The following is a 17502-nucleotide window of genomic DNA, read 5'->3' as shown; positions in this document are numbered from 1 at the left end:
CATCCCTCTTCTATGGTTTGTGTGCTGTCTTTGTGGTAACAGGTTGACACACAAAGGACCCGGGTGCAGAAAGCAGCCACAGGCAAGAGTTAGAAATGCATTACCTCAGTCGTTGCATACCGTTCCCTGCTGCTAGCTAAGGCTTATCTCGAAAGCAGTCCTGCCATGATGTCTCTGCCTTTCCAGCTGAATCTGGACATGCCCCGATGCTGCGCTGGAGCTGGGCCTCTCCAGCACCTTCCCTGTCCCCTTCCAGCCCTGGTGCGCCATAGCACCAGGACTTCATGCTGCACTCCAAGGGCTGCCCTGGGGAGTGCTGGACCCTCTAACTCCCATGTGGCCATGACCAAGTCTGCTGTGCACTGGCGGACGCTGTAATGTCAGTATCTACACTCTTATAGTCAGATGTCTGGTAGGATCTCATGTTTCTGAAGGTCCTCATGCCACTAAGAGTTGCCACTACTCCAGTTTCAATTCTGCCAGCTTCTGGTGTTTCTTTCCCATTTCTGTCTATAAATCCATTGCAAAAGGATCCAAAAATGTGATTTTTTGGGGGGTTGGTTTTTTTATAGCCCCATAGTACCTAATTATGGTACCTTATGACAATCTGGAATTTAATTCTTGAGGAAGTTATTCCAGTGCAGGTTTAGCACAGGAGCCACTTGATGTTTCCTCCTTTTATGAATCCCCACAGACAGACCTCCTTTTAGAAATGCCTTCTCTCCCAGTGCGAGGTGTAAGAAGGCACTAGTATTTTCAGTGGATCTGGTTCTTCAGATTAGGCCGTATCTTGGCCTGCCCCATGATACGGTTACAATGGGTGACTTGCCTGTGTCTCCTGTTTTTGCAGGGAGGTGGTTTCAGTTTAATTTCAGATGGCCGCTAGCTGGTTAGGTACTTTGCCAGTGGATGAGGGGTTTAAAAAAAAGAAAAAAAAATTTGAAAAAGAAAGTAAGTCAACAGACCTCATGTATCAGTGAGATTTTCTGATCTTTTTCCCCCCCCTCCCACAATAGGACATCGTCAGAAAATAGATGAGCAGACAAAGCCCGGGAGCTTGTCCTTTTCAGAGCGCCTGAGTGAACTGGAGCAGTTGCGTCGTACGGCCATGAGGGTCAGCCCACACCACCCAGCCCCCACACCCAACCCACGAGCCTCCTTGAACCACACCACTGCTTTTAACCCTCAGCCTCAGAGTCAGATTCAGGGTAAGTACCTGAAATCCTCTCCCCACTCGCCCACCTCCACCCCACCAGCCTGCAGAGCATGGGGGCTTGCAGGTGCTGCCCCCCTGTCCCTCCATCTCTTCTAGACTCTCCTTGGCCACCTTTAACGAGTGAGAGCCTTTAACGAGTGAAAGGAGGGGCTTCCTAACATATGTCTTTATTTCTAAAGGCCTGACAGATTTTAAGGGGACTATAAGTATGTCTTGTGTTCCCGGTGTCAGTACAGCTCACAGTGTTTGTTAACCTCACCTGTGCTAGAACTGTGACATCTTGAAAGCCATTTCTTTCTTGCAAAGATGCATTATGCCAGGCCTTTTTCTATGTGTAGGTGTGTTTCCTGATGGATATTTATCATTGTGTGCTTGAATGACAAATACCGTCAACGTCTTGCTTTGAGCTTTTCCAGGAAGGCAGCAGCAAAGAAAGCTTTGCAAAGTGCTTTGTCCCCTGAAGACAATCTCTTAGTGCTAAGACATTAATATGGGAAGGCTGGTTTGAGCGTATTTCTGTGGCTGATGGTTATCCAGTGGGTTTTATTTGAATGAAAACCTGCAAAATAGTGACTCTATAGTCTGATTTCTTCCAAGGCTCAGGCTCAGATGATGACAGTGAAACCACGTCGTCTAGCTTGAAATCTTGTCTGCCACTGCTAAAGCTGAGTCTGTCCCTGCTAAAACCAACTCTGCTCCTAGGATCAGCTGAGACTCAGTGAGCAGCGGATCAGGGCACTAAACTGGCAGCTGATGAACATTCTGCAAAATGCTTATCAAAATGCAGATTCATAGTGAGATGCACCTAAAGGGAGGGTGCGGGACAGATTAGTTTTAGCGAGCGCTGTTCTGAAAGGAGATTTCCTCTGTTCCAGACAGAATGAAATGGCCCTAGTCGAGGGTCTCTGCTGGGGGTTTGGAGAGACGTAGTTATCGCAAATCAGAATAAGTTCTTTTTTTCAGCATTTGTTTTTAAGACCAGGGTACTCTTGTTGCATGCAGAAAAGGTTATCACTTACCTAAGGCAAATGCTTGTTACATCCTTTTATTCCCAGGGCTAGGAAGGTCTTTGGCTTAGTGAAATCTACTGCAAATCTGTCGTTGACTTTGCTGTGAGCAGAAGCAGGCATTTTTGAGAAGCATGGGAAATAAATCAACACATGGTCTGTGCCATGCTGTAAAAAGAGGTGGGCAAAAAGACAGTTGGAAGGACTACCCAGCTCCTTCCCTCCCTGGAGCCATGCCAGGTCAGCTCAGGTGAAGGATCCAGCCGTGCACCTCTCCCAGCCCCTGGCAGTCCCCTCACTTAGCTTTCTGATTTGCAGAGCAAACCACATTGTGTTTCTGTTGCGCACAGCTCCATTCCTATAAAAGTAAACGCACATATTATTATGGCTACTCAGCAGCCAGTGGCTATGTGGGTGGAGGTATCAGTCACAGACCTGCATTCTTCAGCTTCTCGGGAACACTATATGCTTAGCAGAGTATCAGGTTTAACGTTGAGTATCCCTCTTCCCTAGTTCCCTGTGAAAGTCCCTTGCTCGTACAACTTCAGAGAGAGAGGCTTTTCACGCTCGGCTGGGGATTCAGCTGCTCCCTCCAGAAATAGTTTTAGTATGTTGTTCTGCTTTGGTCTTTGCAAACAAGATTTTAATGCATTTCACCTGTGGACGTAGCTCAGAAAATGATAGCAATCAAACTGCTAATGATTCCTCAATGATACCTTGCTGTTCATCTATTGTGTTGCTTTCTCCCTGTTCCCCTTTCCCTCTGCCTCCAAAATGTGCACATTATCCAATGAGCAACTTGTTGAGGCTTGCAGTTGCTATCAGTAAAATAAGCCCCAGACTGAAGCCTCCCTGATTTGGGTCTCTCTCTGCTGCAGACACTTTGTATGTTTTAAGGCTTGTCTTTTCAGGGTCATGCTATCACAGTGGGGGAAAGGGCTAGGGTGGGAAAGAGCTCTGCACCATCATTTTTTCTTCAGTGTTCTAAGTATGATTGGTTTTTGGGCTGATCTCCTGTGTCACCTCTAGGGAGCTGGGATATTTAATTTTTTTTCTATTTTTAATAAACAGTGCTATATTTCAGAACATAAGCCTCCAAAAATAAAACACTTCTGACCAGCCCCATAGTGTTGCTATACCGATCCACACATCTTTGCATCCTGAAACACTTCTGTTTAAACCTCACTGAAGTGCGCACAGACTGTTTTTTATATAGGCATAAAATAAGACATAAACCCCCATACACTGCTAACTTCCAAGCAGTGGCATTAAACTTTGCTTTAACTCACCCCAGTATGAATCACAGGCTACTCCTCTACTCATCCAAGTCCAATTATCTTTTTTAAAAAAACAAAACTAACTCAAAATAGACATCTCAGACTAGTTTGTGGATTTAAAGGGGCAGGTTGCCATGCCACTAAACCACTGTTTATTTGTTGAGGTTTTAATCTATAAAAGGATTGAGGTTAATTTTAACTTCCTATTTTACCAAGTCTTGAATTTGAACATAAAGCTGCTTGTGTCATGGATACAAGTCCAAGCAAGTTAAGAGACCATAAATTGCTATAATCGAGTTTTATGCTTCTTTCATATCACAAGGAGGGAGAAAGTACACCTGTTCATTTAAACAATCTAACCATAGCCAATTCACAGACCAAAGGGGAGAAAAAAGCTTCCACCACATCACACATGGTTTAAGTTGAAAGATTACTTTGTGCCAGTACCAAGATTATAATGTCAAAGGATTTGACCTACATGCACAGAGTAAGGATATTCAGTTAAAGTTCCAAAGCCAGCCAACACTTCAACCTTAACTCACCCCTTCCTTTGTACAGCAGGGAAAAGAAAATAGACAGAGCCATGCGAGCTGTGCTGAGGTGCTGTTTACAAAAGTTTAGGCAAGACCCTTGATGAGTATTTAAGTTTATATATACAATAACTATAAATATCTCTATATATATCTTTTGGTTGAGTTTCTTCTGACACCAGCCTGAACCAGATACTAAATGCATAATGACTAATTTTACAGTGGTTAGTGTTAACCAGAGTAGGTAGATCTGTAATTCCAGAGTTTTAGATAAATACAAATCTATATAATTTCTTTACAGTATAACTTTCAGGGCCAATAGAAATATTTTAAATGTGTCAGTCATTCTGACATATTCTTTTGGTGGCATTATTGTTGAGTTAATAAATTGCATAAATTTCTAACTAGTGAGGTTAAGAATATAATCCCAAAACACGTGCAATTAAATAACTTCAGGTGTTTTTTTCTCCAAATTAGCCCAAACAATGTTTCTAACTGGTCATTTATTAATTACCTATAGATTAAAAATTTAAATAAAATAAATCTATTTCTCCTGTCTAGGGAAAACAAATGATCCTTGTAATCACTTTAAGCTACATGCTTCTGGTTCTTTTTATGCTCTTATGGCCTTAAAAATATCTGAGTTTGCTCACTTGCTTTTTTTTTTCCTTCTTTTTTTAAATTTTGTAACCTTATATGTTAAGTTTCAGCTGGGACCACGCTTTTATGACCAAGTCTAAAATCCCTGGAAACAAGAGGCTGTCATAAAATTGCTGACAGATCTTTAAGCGAAGCAGCAGAATTAGCACCAATAGCAAAGCAAGAGAGATCATTTAAAGATCAGCTCTTTGAATTAGGACAAAACATAACGACTGAGAAATTATTTTGTTACAAGCCAGCCTTTTGTCTTCCTCCAGGTGCAATATGCTTTGTTTAAGAGACATTTCAAGGTCCTTGCTATCGTAATCTTGTTCCACCAAAACCAGCCCAAGTTTATCAGGGTTCCCATGAACCAGTGAAATGCAGGAGCAGAGTCAAGGGCAGCATTTAAGCCTGGGGAATTAAAATTGCTTTTTTCCTACTACAGCTGTATCCTGCCCCGATTTTTAGTATTTCCACTTTTAAATCAGCTTAATAGGCCATAGGTTAATAGAGTTAGAAGCATTCACAGAGCAGCGTTTCAGAGTGGGCTTCAATGGGGCTGTCATTCTGTCTCCACATTTTGCTGCTGCAAAATGCAGTTTTCAGGCTCTTTCGAGAATCCGGATTGATGTGCCCGTAGCTCCCTGCCAAAACAGATAAACAGGCTTTCAAGATTAGGGACTCGCCAACTCTTTCCATTGTGCAATACGCTAAATGCTGGTATTTTTATGTTCTCGTTGGACACGTCTATGTCTCCCCATCTTTCCTTAACCCAGCGTGCTTGCAGAGCGAGTATGTGGCATTTAACAATGTATCATCCATTTCCACTTGATTAACCACCTGACCTCTCCATCCCAAAATATACTCCCCAGTATGTTGACCGACTGCTGCCTGAGCTTGGCACCCTTCCTATCGGCCCCGCTCCTGCCTCCCCCGGCTGGCGGAGTAGCAGGGTGTGAGTTGCGCCAGTACGCCGGCAGGCAGCGTGGGCAGCGTGGGCAGCACAGGAGCTGGCAGCAGGTACATCATTTCCAATCAGCATGGCTGGAGCTGCCAAGCTCCGCGGCTCCGGCACTTCTTCTGGCTGTGCGGGAGCCTTCCTCCCCAGCCCCAGAGTACAGTTTCCCCATCACAAGCCAGGTCACGCATGTTTTGCTAGTGGCCAGAGGAGATCCCCTGTGTTGGAGCTCCCTTCCATCACCCCTCTCCTGCCCTGGCTATCGTGGCAAATCCATGCCAGGAGCCTGGTCTGGGCAATGGGAAGAGATGCTCTTTCTCCTTTCCCTTCCTTTCAATGCCAGTAGCCACCAAACAGCTCCTGTGTGGGGAAAAGGAAGGAGGTGAGCCACCTCAGTGGTGTGGACCCAGAGCTTGAGTTCCACAGCCACCAGGCGATTACAGGAAGTTTGTTGAAATAGTGTTGTTTTCCCAAAATATTTTGAAAACCAAATCTGTTTAGCTGGAAGGGTTTCAACTGGCTCTATCAAAAAAGACATTTTATAGAGAGAAATGTCTTTTTACTGAAAGTACAATATGTTTCTTTGATTCACGGTTATCGCTCAGCAGATAATGCTTTTATACAATGCTATGAGTAACCTTCACAGTTTTTCTTTTTAAGGGGTACAGTGTCATTAGCAGCAGACTCACCCCGCTGTCTATTTATTGTGTCATAAACCAGCTCGCATCCGAAGAGATGAGCACATGAGCATGTGAACTGGATTAGCATACGTGAAACAATTCTTCTTTCATTCAGTCTAATAGAAGTCCACTCTTGGGAAAAATCCCTCCTTTTTCACACCCCTTATTAAAAAATACATATAAACCTCCTATTTAAGGCTGTCTGAATCCATCTGTAACTCTGCAGGCACAAGTTTTTGTCCAGAGTTGCTTGCGCTGGCCAAACTGGAGCATGTCTTAGGAAGTTTGCTCTAAAGCATAAACTAAAAAGGAGCAGCACAAATGTGACTCTTGCTATCTGCAGAAGCACAAAAGGAAGTTGTGTAACATTTCTGGTGAAGTAAGACTTCTCATTTTGCTCTGAAACGAACATCCCTAATACGTGCATCTTGGAGGACGTTTGTGAGGTTATAGTATATACAGGATATATTGTGTAGACTAGAAAATATCAGTCTGGTAAAGACATACACAAGATGTGCATCATATAACTAAATAATCTGTGGCTTCATAGTGTCCATTTTTTCTTGGCTCCAGCTCTCAACATCATTTTTCACTCAGTCATTTCATCCCATGTGGAAATAAGCTCCTTATAGTAAGAGGCATGTCTTCCATTTGATTTGTAAAGTTTATAATCCCATTTGGGTCCTCTCCAAATACTAATTTTGACAGGAATAAAATTTTGTTACCATGACATGTTATCTCTGCCAAGACTTTGCTTATCTTCAGGGCTGGTTCTGCTGTGACACATGAGGGGGGTGGTGATACCCAGCAGCAGATACCTTCTTGTTTCCATCAGGAACAAGAGTGGTCCTGAGGAATTCCCTCCATCTGGCACTGAAAACGTCTTCTCTTCCCTCCTCCCCTGTCAGAAATAAGCCATGAATTTTGCCATTTTGAGATACTGTAGGTGGGACACTGTATTAAAAGCAGTATAGAAAGCCTTAGAAAAATCTCATCTGAGGTCCAGATGAAGTAATGGTCACCCAGTGTTCAAGAAAAAATTAAGTGGCAGTGGTTGCAAAGGGGGGCTGTTAGTATGACAAGAGGAAACCTTACTTTAAAGACAAGGTTAGCAGAGCCAGGTTTATTCAGCATGTCAAAACAGATACTGGGAGGAAGATAATTAGAGTCAATAAAAAGCAGAGAGACTCAACACTGGGGAGGAGGGAGAACCATTTGGGCTGACGGACAGTGTCGGCTCAAGAACAAGTGGTTATTCTGTAAACTGTCAATGAATTTAGGCTGGAAATTAGAAGATGGTTCCTAGGTATCAAAGCATCCCTGGCAGCCTTCCAAGGGGGCTATCAGAGGCAGCAAGGCATAATTTAAGATGGATCTTGCTATGTTATGTAAGTGCAGAACACAAGATGTGGTTGGGCTGCAGGGCCCAGGAGATGATCTCCTGGCCTATATTGTCTTCCATTAGATCAATTCTCTGCACCTGTATCTTCACTGAGGTGAAACAAGGGACATTTCATTCTCCAGGACAGGCAAGGGGATGATGAGGGATCTTCTCAACTCTTTACTCTGTGGCATGTCAGTGACAAGGTAAAACCTTTGCCTGCAAATTCCCAGTGCACTTCTTACTCCCACATGGACCATCAGCTCTTCAGCAGTTCTCTGTATAAATCCCACCTGGAATGCAGGCTTGGCTTTCTTTCCAGCACCTGTGCCGGAGATATGGCACTTTGCCTGCTAAGGGGAAGACATTTCCCATTTGAGAGTGGCAGGAATCTATCCTGCTGCCCCCTCCATGCACCTTGAGGATTCATCCCCTTCAGCCACAGATTTGTGCCTTCTCCATCTGTTCCCACTTGGGGCAGAGCAAGGTGAGGAAGCCAGTTCCTCAACACCTGCCCGCATTGCAGGCAGCATGCCCTGCTCCAGGGCACAAGCCTTGCTCAAGAGCCTCCCCTGCCTCCTCACACCTTCAGCTCTAGAAAAAAAAGAAAAAAAAAAAGAAAAAGAGGGCTTGAAATCGTTTAGCTTTTTCATCGACTCAAGGCACTAATGGAAAGAGTTATGTAATGGTGTTTAATCCAGAAGATTTCCAAGTGTCGATATATTTAAAAGATACCAATCTTCGTATTCCAATTGCCTGGCACTTCCTGAGGTTAAAAAAACAGTAGATAAAGCAACAAATATGTACTCAGTCCCCAAATAATATCTCCACTCACACAAATTTTTCTTTTCCCTTTTGTCCTCCATACACAACATCCTAAAGGATGACTTTATCTAAAGAAAAGGAAATCTTAGTTTTAAAGCAGAAATAAAGAAGATTAGAGATCTGTATTTTGTTCTAAGTTTTGTCAAAGCCGTATGCGTATCTTTTGGCAAGCCATTTAGAGCCTGATTTTTCAGAGTATTTAGGAAAACTTTGCACTACAGAAAGGTGTCTTAGCAAGATTTTTGATAGCACCCAAGCACCTAAGCCACAGAGAAATCAGTGACAGCTATGGAGATGCCTTTGGAAATCCCTCTAGCTGTCTAGCTGAATCTTCAGGCAGCTATAAAATTTGGCAGCTCGTGCCCAGACACAGTGTTATTTTTCATTAATCAGTCCATGTCTTTTACCACATGAGAACAACGCTGAGCTGATGGATACTGCTAAGAGAAACAGAATTTGCAGGTAGGGACAAGTATTCCTAGATCAGTTTTTAACTTGCACAGTGATCCTCTCTGGTTTGCTTTGTTTTGTCATCTTCCACACAGTATGCCAGAGTCCCTTCTCCGTTTTGTCATTGCAAAAGTGGAGCTGCTCTCTGACCCAACGCAGGAATCTTGTGCCCGCAATTGATGCTACCAGTCTAGTGTTAGTGCTCTCGGTGGTCACTGTGATCGTCAGAGAAAAGAATTAATTACTCCGCCTCACTTCTTGCTCCTTTAGCTCTGTCATGGTAAAGCAGTACTGGAGTCACCCCTCTGAGGTGGAGTTGCTGTCTGCTCTTCTCTCCTTCTCATTTCTGGGGCAACTGAGAAAGCTCAGCATCTTTCAGGATGGCAGCTTAAATGCATTCTACCTGAGGGGATATTTCTATCTACTGCTGAGATTAGCTGGGTCACTGGGCTCTCTTACTTTTCCATGGAAACACCTTATTCTGGCTCACTGCTCCTCTTGCCCAGCGCTAAATCTCACCTATGGCATCAGTGTGCTGGAGATGTCTAAAGCAAATGTCCCTGCCTGCCCCTGAGGCAGGTGCTTCCACCATCCTGAATGCTGGATGGCAACACACGGCCATGTGTTTGAAAGCATTTCAGCATTTGAGACAGCTACTCCTTTGCCGTTGGGTTATTCCTTTCTGGCCCTTGAAGCATATTCTTGGCCTTTGAATGGCCCAATTGTGAGGAAGATTAAAAGTGCTGATTGCAAAACTCCGGTAAATAAAATCTCTCTCAGTTCTTTACTGACAAACCCAGTTTCTTTCCATAGCATTCTCCTCTTTAATCCCCTCTTGGCAGAACACCACATGTTTTGATACCACAGCTCAAATTACCTTCCATGGTAAATAAAACAAACAAAAAATAAATAAGAGCTCCTTACCCTAAAAACAAACACCCACTGAAACCAGCTTATTATTCAGCCGATGCTGCCTATTTGCCAGAAGATACCACTGATTTTGTAATTGCATGTATTCTTTTCCCTCAAATACTGAATTGAGCCTCTCCAGGCTTGAAATGCTGAGGGGTTAGAGCAGAGGGACCACAGACACCCATATTCTTTGCCATCTAGAAGACGAAGAAAGGGGAAACAAGGAGACTAGCACGTGAGTTAGTATTCAAAAATTTCTTCTGAGGTGAAACCCCCACGTCTATACAGAGAATACATGGTGTGGGATGGTGCAGACAGCTAGGTTTGGATGGAGTGAAATCAGTGCCTCTAGCTCCACAAGAGGCTGCAGCAGCTACCTGTGCCCATAGCAGCTGAGGAGCTTTGCATTCAGGAGGACTGGCACAGTCTCTACTTTCTCCACCAGTGGGATTTATCCATAGGGCGGGGGGCTCCTTTCGAAGCATCAAGTGCAAACATGCCCTCTTCTCTTCTGCTGCCATGCCTTTAACAAGATGTTGCGTCAAGCAGAGCTTCTCTAATGATCCCATGTAGTTAGAGGGTTCACATGGCTCCTTTTACATGACTGAGTACACAGCACACCCTTAGCAAACTTATAAATAAGTTTTCCATGTGTATTCAGTATATTATGACCCCAATAAATGGTGATTGTTCACATGCAAAGAACAATGGGCTTGGATGTGCTCAGTAAAACCATCGGTTATGTGGGGAAGAGCACATTATGCAGTCAAATAGAGGATTGTCTCTGATCATTTTCCTTCTATTTATACAACTCTTCTCTTAAAAGCATTGAAAAACTAAAGCATATGAGATAGACCCATTTTAAAAACTGTGATTTTCCTGTCAGGGTCAGCTTGATTTCCAACAATAAATGTCCAGATCTGTTTCTGGTTTATCTGTGTTGGGCAAGATAGTCAATCAAAGATCAGTGATGCTGAGAACTTCCAGGATTTGGTGCTCAACTCCAGGCACTTTCAGGGAGGCTGGATATCTGCAAAAAGAGATGTTCTGAATGTCTTTGATTAGATACCCCAAAATGGAACTGGATCATTAGGCACACTTTAGAATATAGACCATTGTAGTCTGCATCCTCCACATTTTTAAATAATAACAAGTATCAGAGCTTTTAGATATGACTTGGCCAGTTTAGGTTCCCTTAGTTTCTGGCAGATCAAATTCAAGTGATCGTTACCAACAAGAAATGATGAAACCGAAAGTCCATCAGGAGAAGCTGCTGTAAAACTGCTACATCCTTTGGCCTGTAGGAAAGACAACATTTTGTCAAAAGCCATTCTTCATGTTTTTAGTGTAGTGGTGATTTACAGCTAGCTGAGCAAGTAGCGTTTATGATGACTTCAGTTCTCATTGCATAAGGTTACTGAAGTGTATTTAATTTTAAAAAATCCCAAGTCCAAACAGTGATCCTCATTCTGAAGGAAAGCATGTGAATAACTGCTCAAAAGAATAGTCTCTTTGATATTCTTGAGACCTATATATGTGAGCAATTTTACATGCAAAACCATTTGCAAATTCAAACTTAGTATTAATTATTTCATGGGAGAAGGTATCCACCAGAAAACAGTGCTGCTCTGCCATACATTATAAAAGCGAGCACTTGTGTTAACTTGAAAAGGAACCACAGAAAGGGAGGGAGACATTTCAAGTGAGTGTAAACCAAGATTTGCCAACTAACGCTCACCTAGATACAAATGGATCGCTAGCGTATTGCCATTTTTACCCCTCCTCTGCAGATACTTTTTTGAAAAGCTCTTTTTCAGCTTCCTTTAGCTTTTAAGCATGTACCTAGGTGTTTGTGCCAGGTTCTCATGCTGATGGTGCTCCCCAGCCTCTACCCTTGCAAGACCTCTCCCATTGCCTGGCCAGCAGATCAGCCCCGCAGGTGGATGTGGCAGGGGACCAGCTGGGGACCTGCAGGAGTCAGCCCTGGCCCAGGGAAGCCTCCTGCCAGTCCCCATTCGCTTGGCAAGGGACGGCGAGCGCTGCCCATCTGTGCTATGGAATGCTGGAGCCCTGTGCGCTCCCCGAGGACTGAGGAGGTGGAGAAGGGAGAAGGGCTTGCAGGTGGGATCAAGGGCAGCTAAAATTGAGCTGCCAGGATATAGGGAGAAACCGGGCGGAGCAGGGTTCACCAGATGCCTCAGGCACAGAGCAGGGCCTGGCTGCCACCAGCGCATCTGTGGGTCACCCATGGGTGACCGAGCCTGAGGTGGTGGGGTGCCACATGGGATCTCTCCACACATGTGCCAGAGCCTGGGGGAGGAGCAGGAGGCCACCAGCACTGCCCTGTCTTGCCCTTACTGGAGTGACTAAGGTGGCCAGACATAGAGCAGGGACCAGGCTAAAGCAGGTGAGAGAAGCAAAAGCAGAGAGATGACAGAGTGAAAACAGGTTTTCCTGGAAAAGTGAAGGAAATATATCCATGGGAAAAAAAAAAAAAAAAAAAAAAAAAAAAAAGAAAAAAATAAAAAAGACAGAAAGAAAGAAAAACAGCTGTGCTAATTCTTGTGCTTGTTTGATCATGTTCAGAGCCTCCCTTGGAAGGGAATGGTTTTGTTTCATGAGGGTGGTGCATATTGAGTACGTGTCCATGTGATTTTTGTATTTGTACATTAAACATTTCCCCAAGATGTAATTCCTTCCCTCCTGCACTTGGAATAAAGTAACTTTACAAGAAGGACTGCCTCTAAACAGCAAGCAAAAGAGGACTGTTGGGGCAAGATAGGGCAAATGTAAATGTGTCTGAGCTAGCTGCTCCACCCAGCCTCTCATCTTGAAGTTTCCAATAACTGAAACAGGCAAGGTCTGATCTGCACAGACGGTCTGCAGGCATCTGCCCAAGAAGCTGACGGTTGGCTGGTACATCCTCATCTGATTTATGTTGTGTGTGTGTTAAGCCTTAAATTGTTGAGTCTCTGGCTGGCTGCAGTGGTATTACTGGATGGTTGGTGTATGTTTTCAGCTCACAGAGCTGGCTCTGATACTGGGGTTGCTGGCACTGAATCAATTCCAATCTCACACCTGTCTGAGACAATGAAGGCCTTGTTGCACACATCTCCACCAAAGGCTGTCATACAATTTATTTTTCACATTTGAAGAAGAAGGGAAAAAAAATAAAGGGGAGGACTGAGGAAATACTGTCTCCTCACAAGACACGTTCCCCATGCTCAGATGTAGCATGTCCCTCTTTTCTTTATGGGAAAATATATTTACAAAACAAAGCCAATGGAGTGCTTATGGAAAGTATAGCTTAATCCTGGCACTTAAATGTGACTAGGGCTTGGTCTCCAGGATCTTGCTTTGTAGTACCATGCCTGGTGGATTAAGCATGGGAGATAGGCATCTAGTTTGTCACACTCTTACTAGAAAGTTTACCTCCAGCTTGGTTAGTGCTACTAACAGCTTCTTATCAGTGTCCCTAGCACCTGTGCCATTTACCTAGCATTTTGGGACCATTTCTTGAGATCTCAGAGGTTGTGAAAGGTGCTGGGCTCAGATACCAGCCTGGCTGAGATCCCTCTGCTTCCTGGCACTGAAGCAGCTCATTCTGGGTGGAGGATCAGCCTGGCTCCAGACACCATTCATTCCCGAGCTGAAGACAGGAGTCTGATCTTTGTCCTGGTTGCCCATCTTTGCCCTTGTGGTCTCCCTTCATCCATTCGTCCTCCTCCAGTTCTGTTGCGCAGATGTCTTAGATGTCATCCTCTGGAAACTGTAATGTTTTAGACCCTTTGCCTGCCCTTTCTGCTGCTCCTTTCTGAGAGCAGGTGGCAGAGGGAGGCAGGGGCTGCAGACCTGTCCCGTGCAGGTTTTCTTCCATTTACTATGTTAACAGCAATTTTTCACCAACTCAGACAGAGGGCATGTGGCCGAGCATTTCCTTGGAGCAGGAGTTCACTCCCTACTGCAGAAACAGCCTGAAAATGCAAAGTGGCCTTCCAGACTGTCCCCACATATCTGTTTGCCATGTAACAGCAAAGAATAACAGCCTCCTGAGTCGGCTCCTGAACTGCTGCGGTGCTGTTAGTGACTGCATCCACCTGTCCAGGTGAATGGCTGGTTGTGCAGCTCAGTGGCTTTCCCATGTCCTCTTTCTATACTTTCTAGCCTGATCTCCTCCATTTTCGCCAGAGCCGTCACTGGTGGCATCGCTGGGGATGTGCAGATGGGAGTAGCTAGATGCAGGGCTGTGTGAGAGGAGCAGCATGAAATGCAACCCAGCGTTGTGTTCTCATTCCTCCTCATCTTGACTCTTACTGCAGTCTCCGTTCTTCGCCCCCAAACATCTTTCAAGGAGGAAAGTAGGAAGGAAAAAAGCAGAGTGTGAGGCGCTGCAACCCTGTTCATAACCAGTGGGTTTTGAAAGGCGCGGAATCAGACCGAAAGACAGCTCTTCAGCCAGTGTAAGTTGGCCTTGCTCTACTAGCTAGGCCAGCTGAGGCTCTGCCCTTGCACCTTGTCAGGGTGGTCTTGAGCACAGAAATAAATTATTAACTATGTAATGAGTGAATATAAAGACAAATGGTAAAGTATAATTCTGTTGGTACTTGCATGCCTTTGTTAAGAACACAGAAAAAGGCCCTGCGGTGATGAAATGCAGACGGGAGCGTGATGTTATCTTGCACCTATAAACCTTGCTCTGAGTCCACTGGTGGCCACTATCCAGAACTTCTGAGTTCAGACACACTGGTTTGTACTGAGGAGAAATGGTGCTTTCAGTCTTCAGTAAACAGCATTTTTGCCGCAGGGCCCAAATCCTTCAAACATTTGCCTAGGTAATTGTCTGTTTTTGCCTTCTAGTGTCTCATCATCAGCTTATCTGTAAGTTCAGACTGGCTAAATGAGCATGTGAGGATGGGGGAAGAGCTGCTGGAGGACGGGGGAATAAACCATTCCATATTTAATTCACTGGCAGGAGAGACTAATGTGAGTGTAGCTTAGCGATCATTTTAGGATCGCGTTGGGGAAAAAATGAGTAACACAGCATATTAATTTAAACAGATTAAAGAGCTGCACAAATAAATGAAGGGGTGGCGGTAGTGTTTTGTTTCTTTGGCAGTCCCAAAATATCAGCAACTACAAAACAACAACAGAAAATATATAATTTCTGGTTGAATTTAAATGAATCGTTTCAAATAGTTGCCAATTTTTAAAATTGTGAAAATGAAGACTTAAAAATATTTCAGTTAGGGCAATTTCTAAATTTTCTTTTTCTCCCTGACCAAGCCAACAACCTATAACTTATAATAACCTTGTTTCTTGCCATCACATTGGATTTTTACATTAATGTAGGTACCTTGTTTGGTCTTAATCTTACTTAAATACTTATTTAACATTTGCTTGCATATCACAATTATGTTTACCCTTTCTCAAATGGAAAAAAGTTCCTTTTGCTTATAATGATGACTTGTGATCTTACTTTCCATGCCACATTTGTCTAAAACTGCTCAGTTCAGCACATTCAGTGGGGTTTAGCTGTGTTTGGCTACGTTTCTAAAAAGTTTTTTATGTGTCAGTGTTTTATATGTTTGTAACTGCTAACAGAGGACAATAATTTTACATTATATTTTTGAGCAGGCGGGCTAGTCACAGGGTGTAATTTCAAAAGAGGTTATAGCAAGCTAGACTTTTCAAGCCGTTCAGAAGTGTTTAGCATATTAAAGGTTAACTTTTAAGATATTAAAGGTTAACTTTTAGTCAGAAAGTGAAACAAAACTGTTGTTTGTATGAAACATCACACATTTACTATTCCAAAAAGAAATCTTCCTCAGTCTGGCAACACAAAAGCTGTTTGTCAGTTAATACTGGGAATTACTTTATTTCTTCCACACTGGGACATTTTGCAACATTTGACATGTGTTGACACTTCTTTTCTATACTGGATTACAGTTTTCCTTCAACACTGTTATTCCTTACTCCACCCATTCTGGTAGCACCTACCTGCACACAAACCAGAGATTTTGATTGGGATGTGGGTACACAAACTTTGAGGCCACAGTGCGTGTTTCGGAGCAGCCTGGTTGTCCCAGGTCTTCTGCAGGAAGAGCTCCAGGAGAAGGGGCAGGGAGGTGTACGGGAGTTGGGGCGCCAGCAGTCTTCCCCCGGGTCTCCTCCAGGCATTGCCACCATGGGTGGCACAGGTGCCTCCATCTCCTCCATGGATGGCACAGGCGTATCCTCCCTGTTTGGGGCAGACCCCTCCCCAACCCCCCTGAGGAAAAGCGTGCATCCAGGGCATTGCTGCCTGAACCCTGCATGTGCAAAGCCTTGCACCTTCTTATTCAGGGGTGTCATTTTTGACACCTTGCTTTGGAAGTACTACAGAGGGTCTTCAGCCTTGCAACAGTTTCTCTGTGGGTTGATTTGCTGAGCTTCTGCTCGGCATCTTCAGTAGCATTAAAGAGAGAAGCACTTTTAACTTCAAAGCTCATGCTGCCTGCATCTTTTGCCCTTCAGATTTAGATCTGGCTTGCTCTGAAATCAATCATTATAACATTTAAATATGGCCAGCAGAGCAAACACGCAAGCAGAGCTGGACCTAGTGTATGTCTTGTCTTGAGCACTCCTGCTCCCACAACTGTGGCAAAAGGTTGAGCAAGGAGATGAGTACCTTCCTTTTAATCCTGCTTCCCCTGGCTATATTCCTCCAGCCTCTCGGATTCAGAGGGGAGTCAGGGGAGATGTCTTGCTGCCACCCGCCAGGGCCATAGGTCGGGTGGAATCGGTGATGGCTGCAGCGCAGCAGGATGCTGCATTCCTCGGCTACACAGCAAGTGCCAAGGGATTTCGTAAAGGAAGCAAAGCATTTCTTAAACAGTATTTTAGATGTATTTCTGGACTGAATGCCCCTGACAACCCAGTGAGCTGGGGCTTTCAGCACATACTTCTGGGCTTGACTCATTTTCCATTTCGGTTTTGCAGATCTCCTCAAAACCAGCTTGACAGTTTAGAGAAGCAGATCATTTAATAGAGTTTTCAACAAGTCTGTTTTAGTTTAGTACTATAATGAGCAACAGTTTCTTAGTTACCTCCTTTTTAAAAAAATCTGTGCATCGTTCTAAGTCAAACTGACTTTACAAATATATGTTCACATGAAGAAGACCTTACTTCACCTTGTAAATCAAAGCTGCACTTCGGAGAGAGGTTTCATACCACTGGGCTCAGTATCATTTTTCTCAAGGTGACCTCAGTTGTTAAAGTATGAAGGTTGTATTTGATATGTCACTTACTTTCTCTAAGTCAATAAAATGAACCAGTGTGTCTTTAGATCATCAGAGATCTGCTTATTACCAAAAGTTGTTTTAATCCTGATTTGTGTTAGAATTTAAAAGAATCCAAGCAGATGTCATTTGCCATCCTGAATAAGGTTTTGGAGGGTGACACTCCACTGTGTGTGCAGAGTGCCCCTGGGTGAATTCTACTTTATTAGTTTATAGGCTTTCTTCTGAACACTTGGGATGAGATCATGAAAGTGTAAATGGCTGTTATCTTCAAAGGCCTCTTTTATACTGACAAAACTCCACCTTACTGACTTGTATTAATAATCTATTGCAATCCTAATTAGTTC

General features: G+C 43.8%; 1 protein-coding gene across 8 annotated transcripts in view; it reads left to right on the top strand.

Moving 5' to 3' along the window:
• Positions 1-17502, top strand: part of RUNX1 (RUNX family transcription factor 1) — a 176255-nt gene that overhangs the window by 139117 nt on the left and 19636 nt on the right. For 6 of the 8 annotated variants that reach the window (XM_055703225.1, XM_055703224.1, XM_055703222.1 and 3 more), the window contains one exon: positions 1017-1208. The exons of the other annotated variants lie outside the window; for them this stretch is intronic. In XM_055703225.1, coding sequence (XP_055559200.1) covers positions 1017-1208 — 192 coding nt within the window. The remainder of the gene's footprint in view (positions 1-1016; positions 1209-17502) is intronic. 8 annotated transcript variants of the gene reach the window in all.

Source organism: Falco cherrug, chromosome 2, assembly GCF_023634085.1.
Source record: "Falco cherrug isolate bFalChe1 chromosome 2, bFalChe1.pri, whole genome shotgun sequence".
Taxonomy (NCBI): domain Eukaryota; kingdom Metazoa; phylum Chordata; class Aves; order Falconiformes; family Falconidae; genus Falco; species Falco cherrug.
The sequence above is the reverse complement of the archived record's forward strand: the minus strand, read 5'-3'. Positions and strand labels throughout refer to the sequence as shown.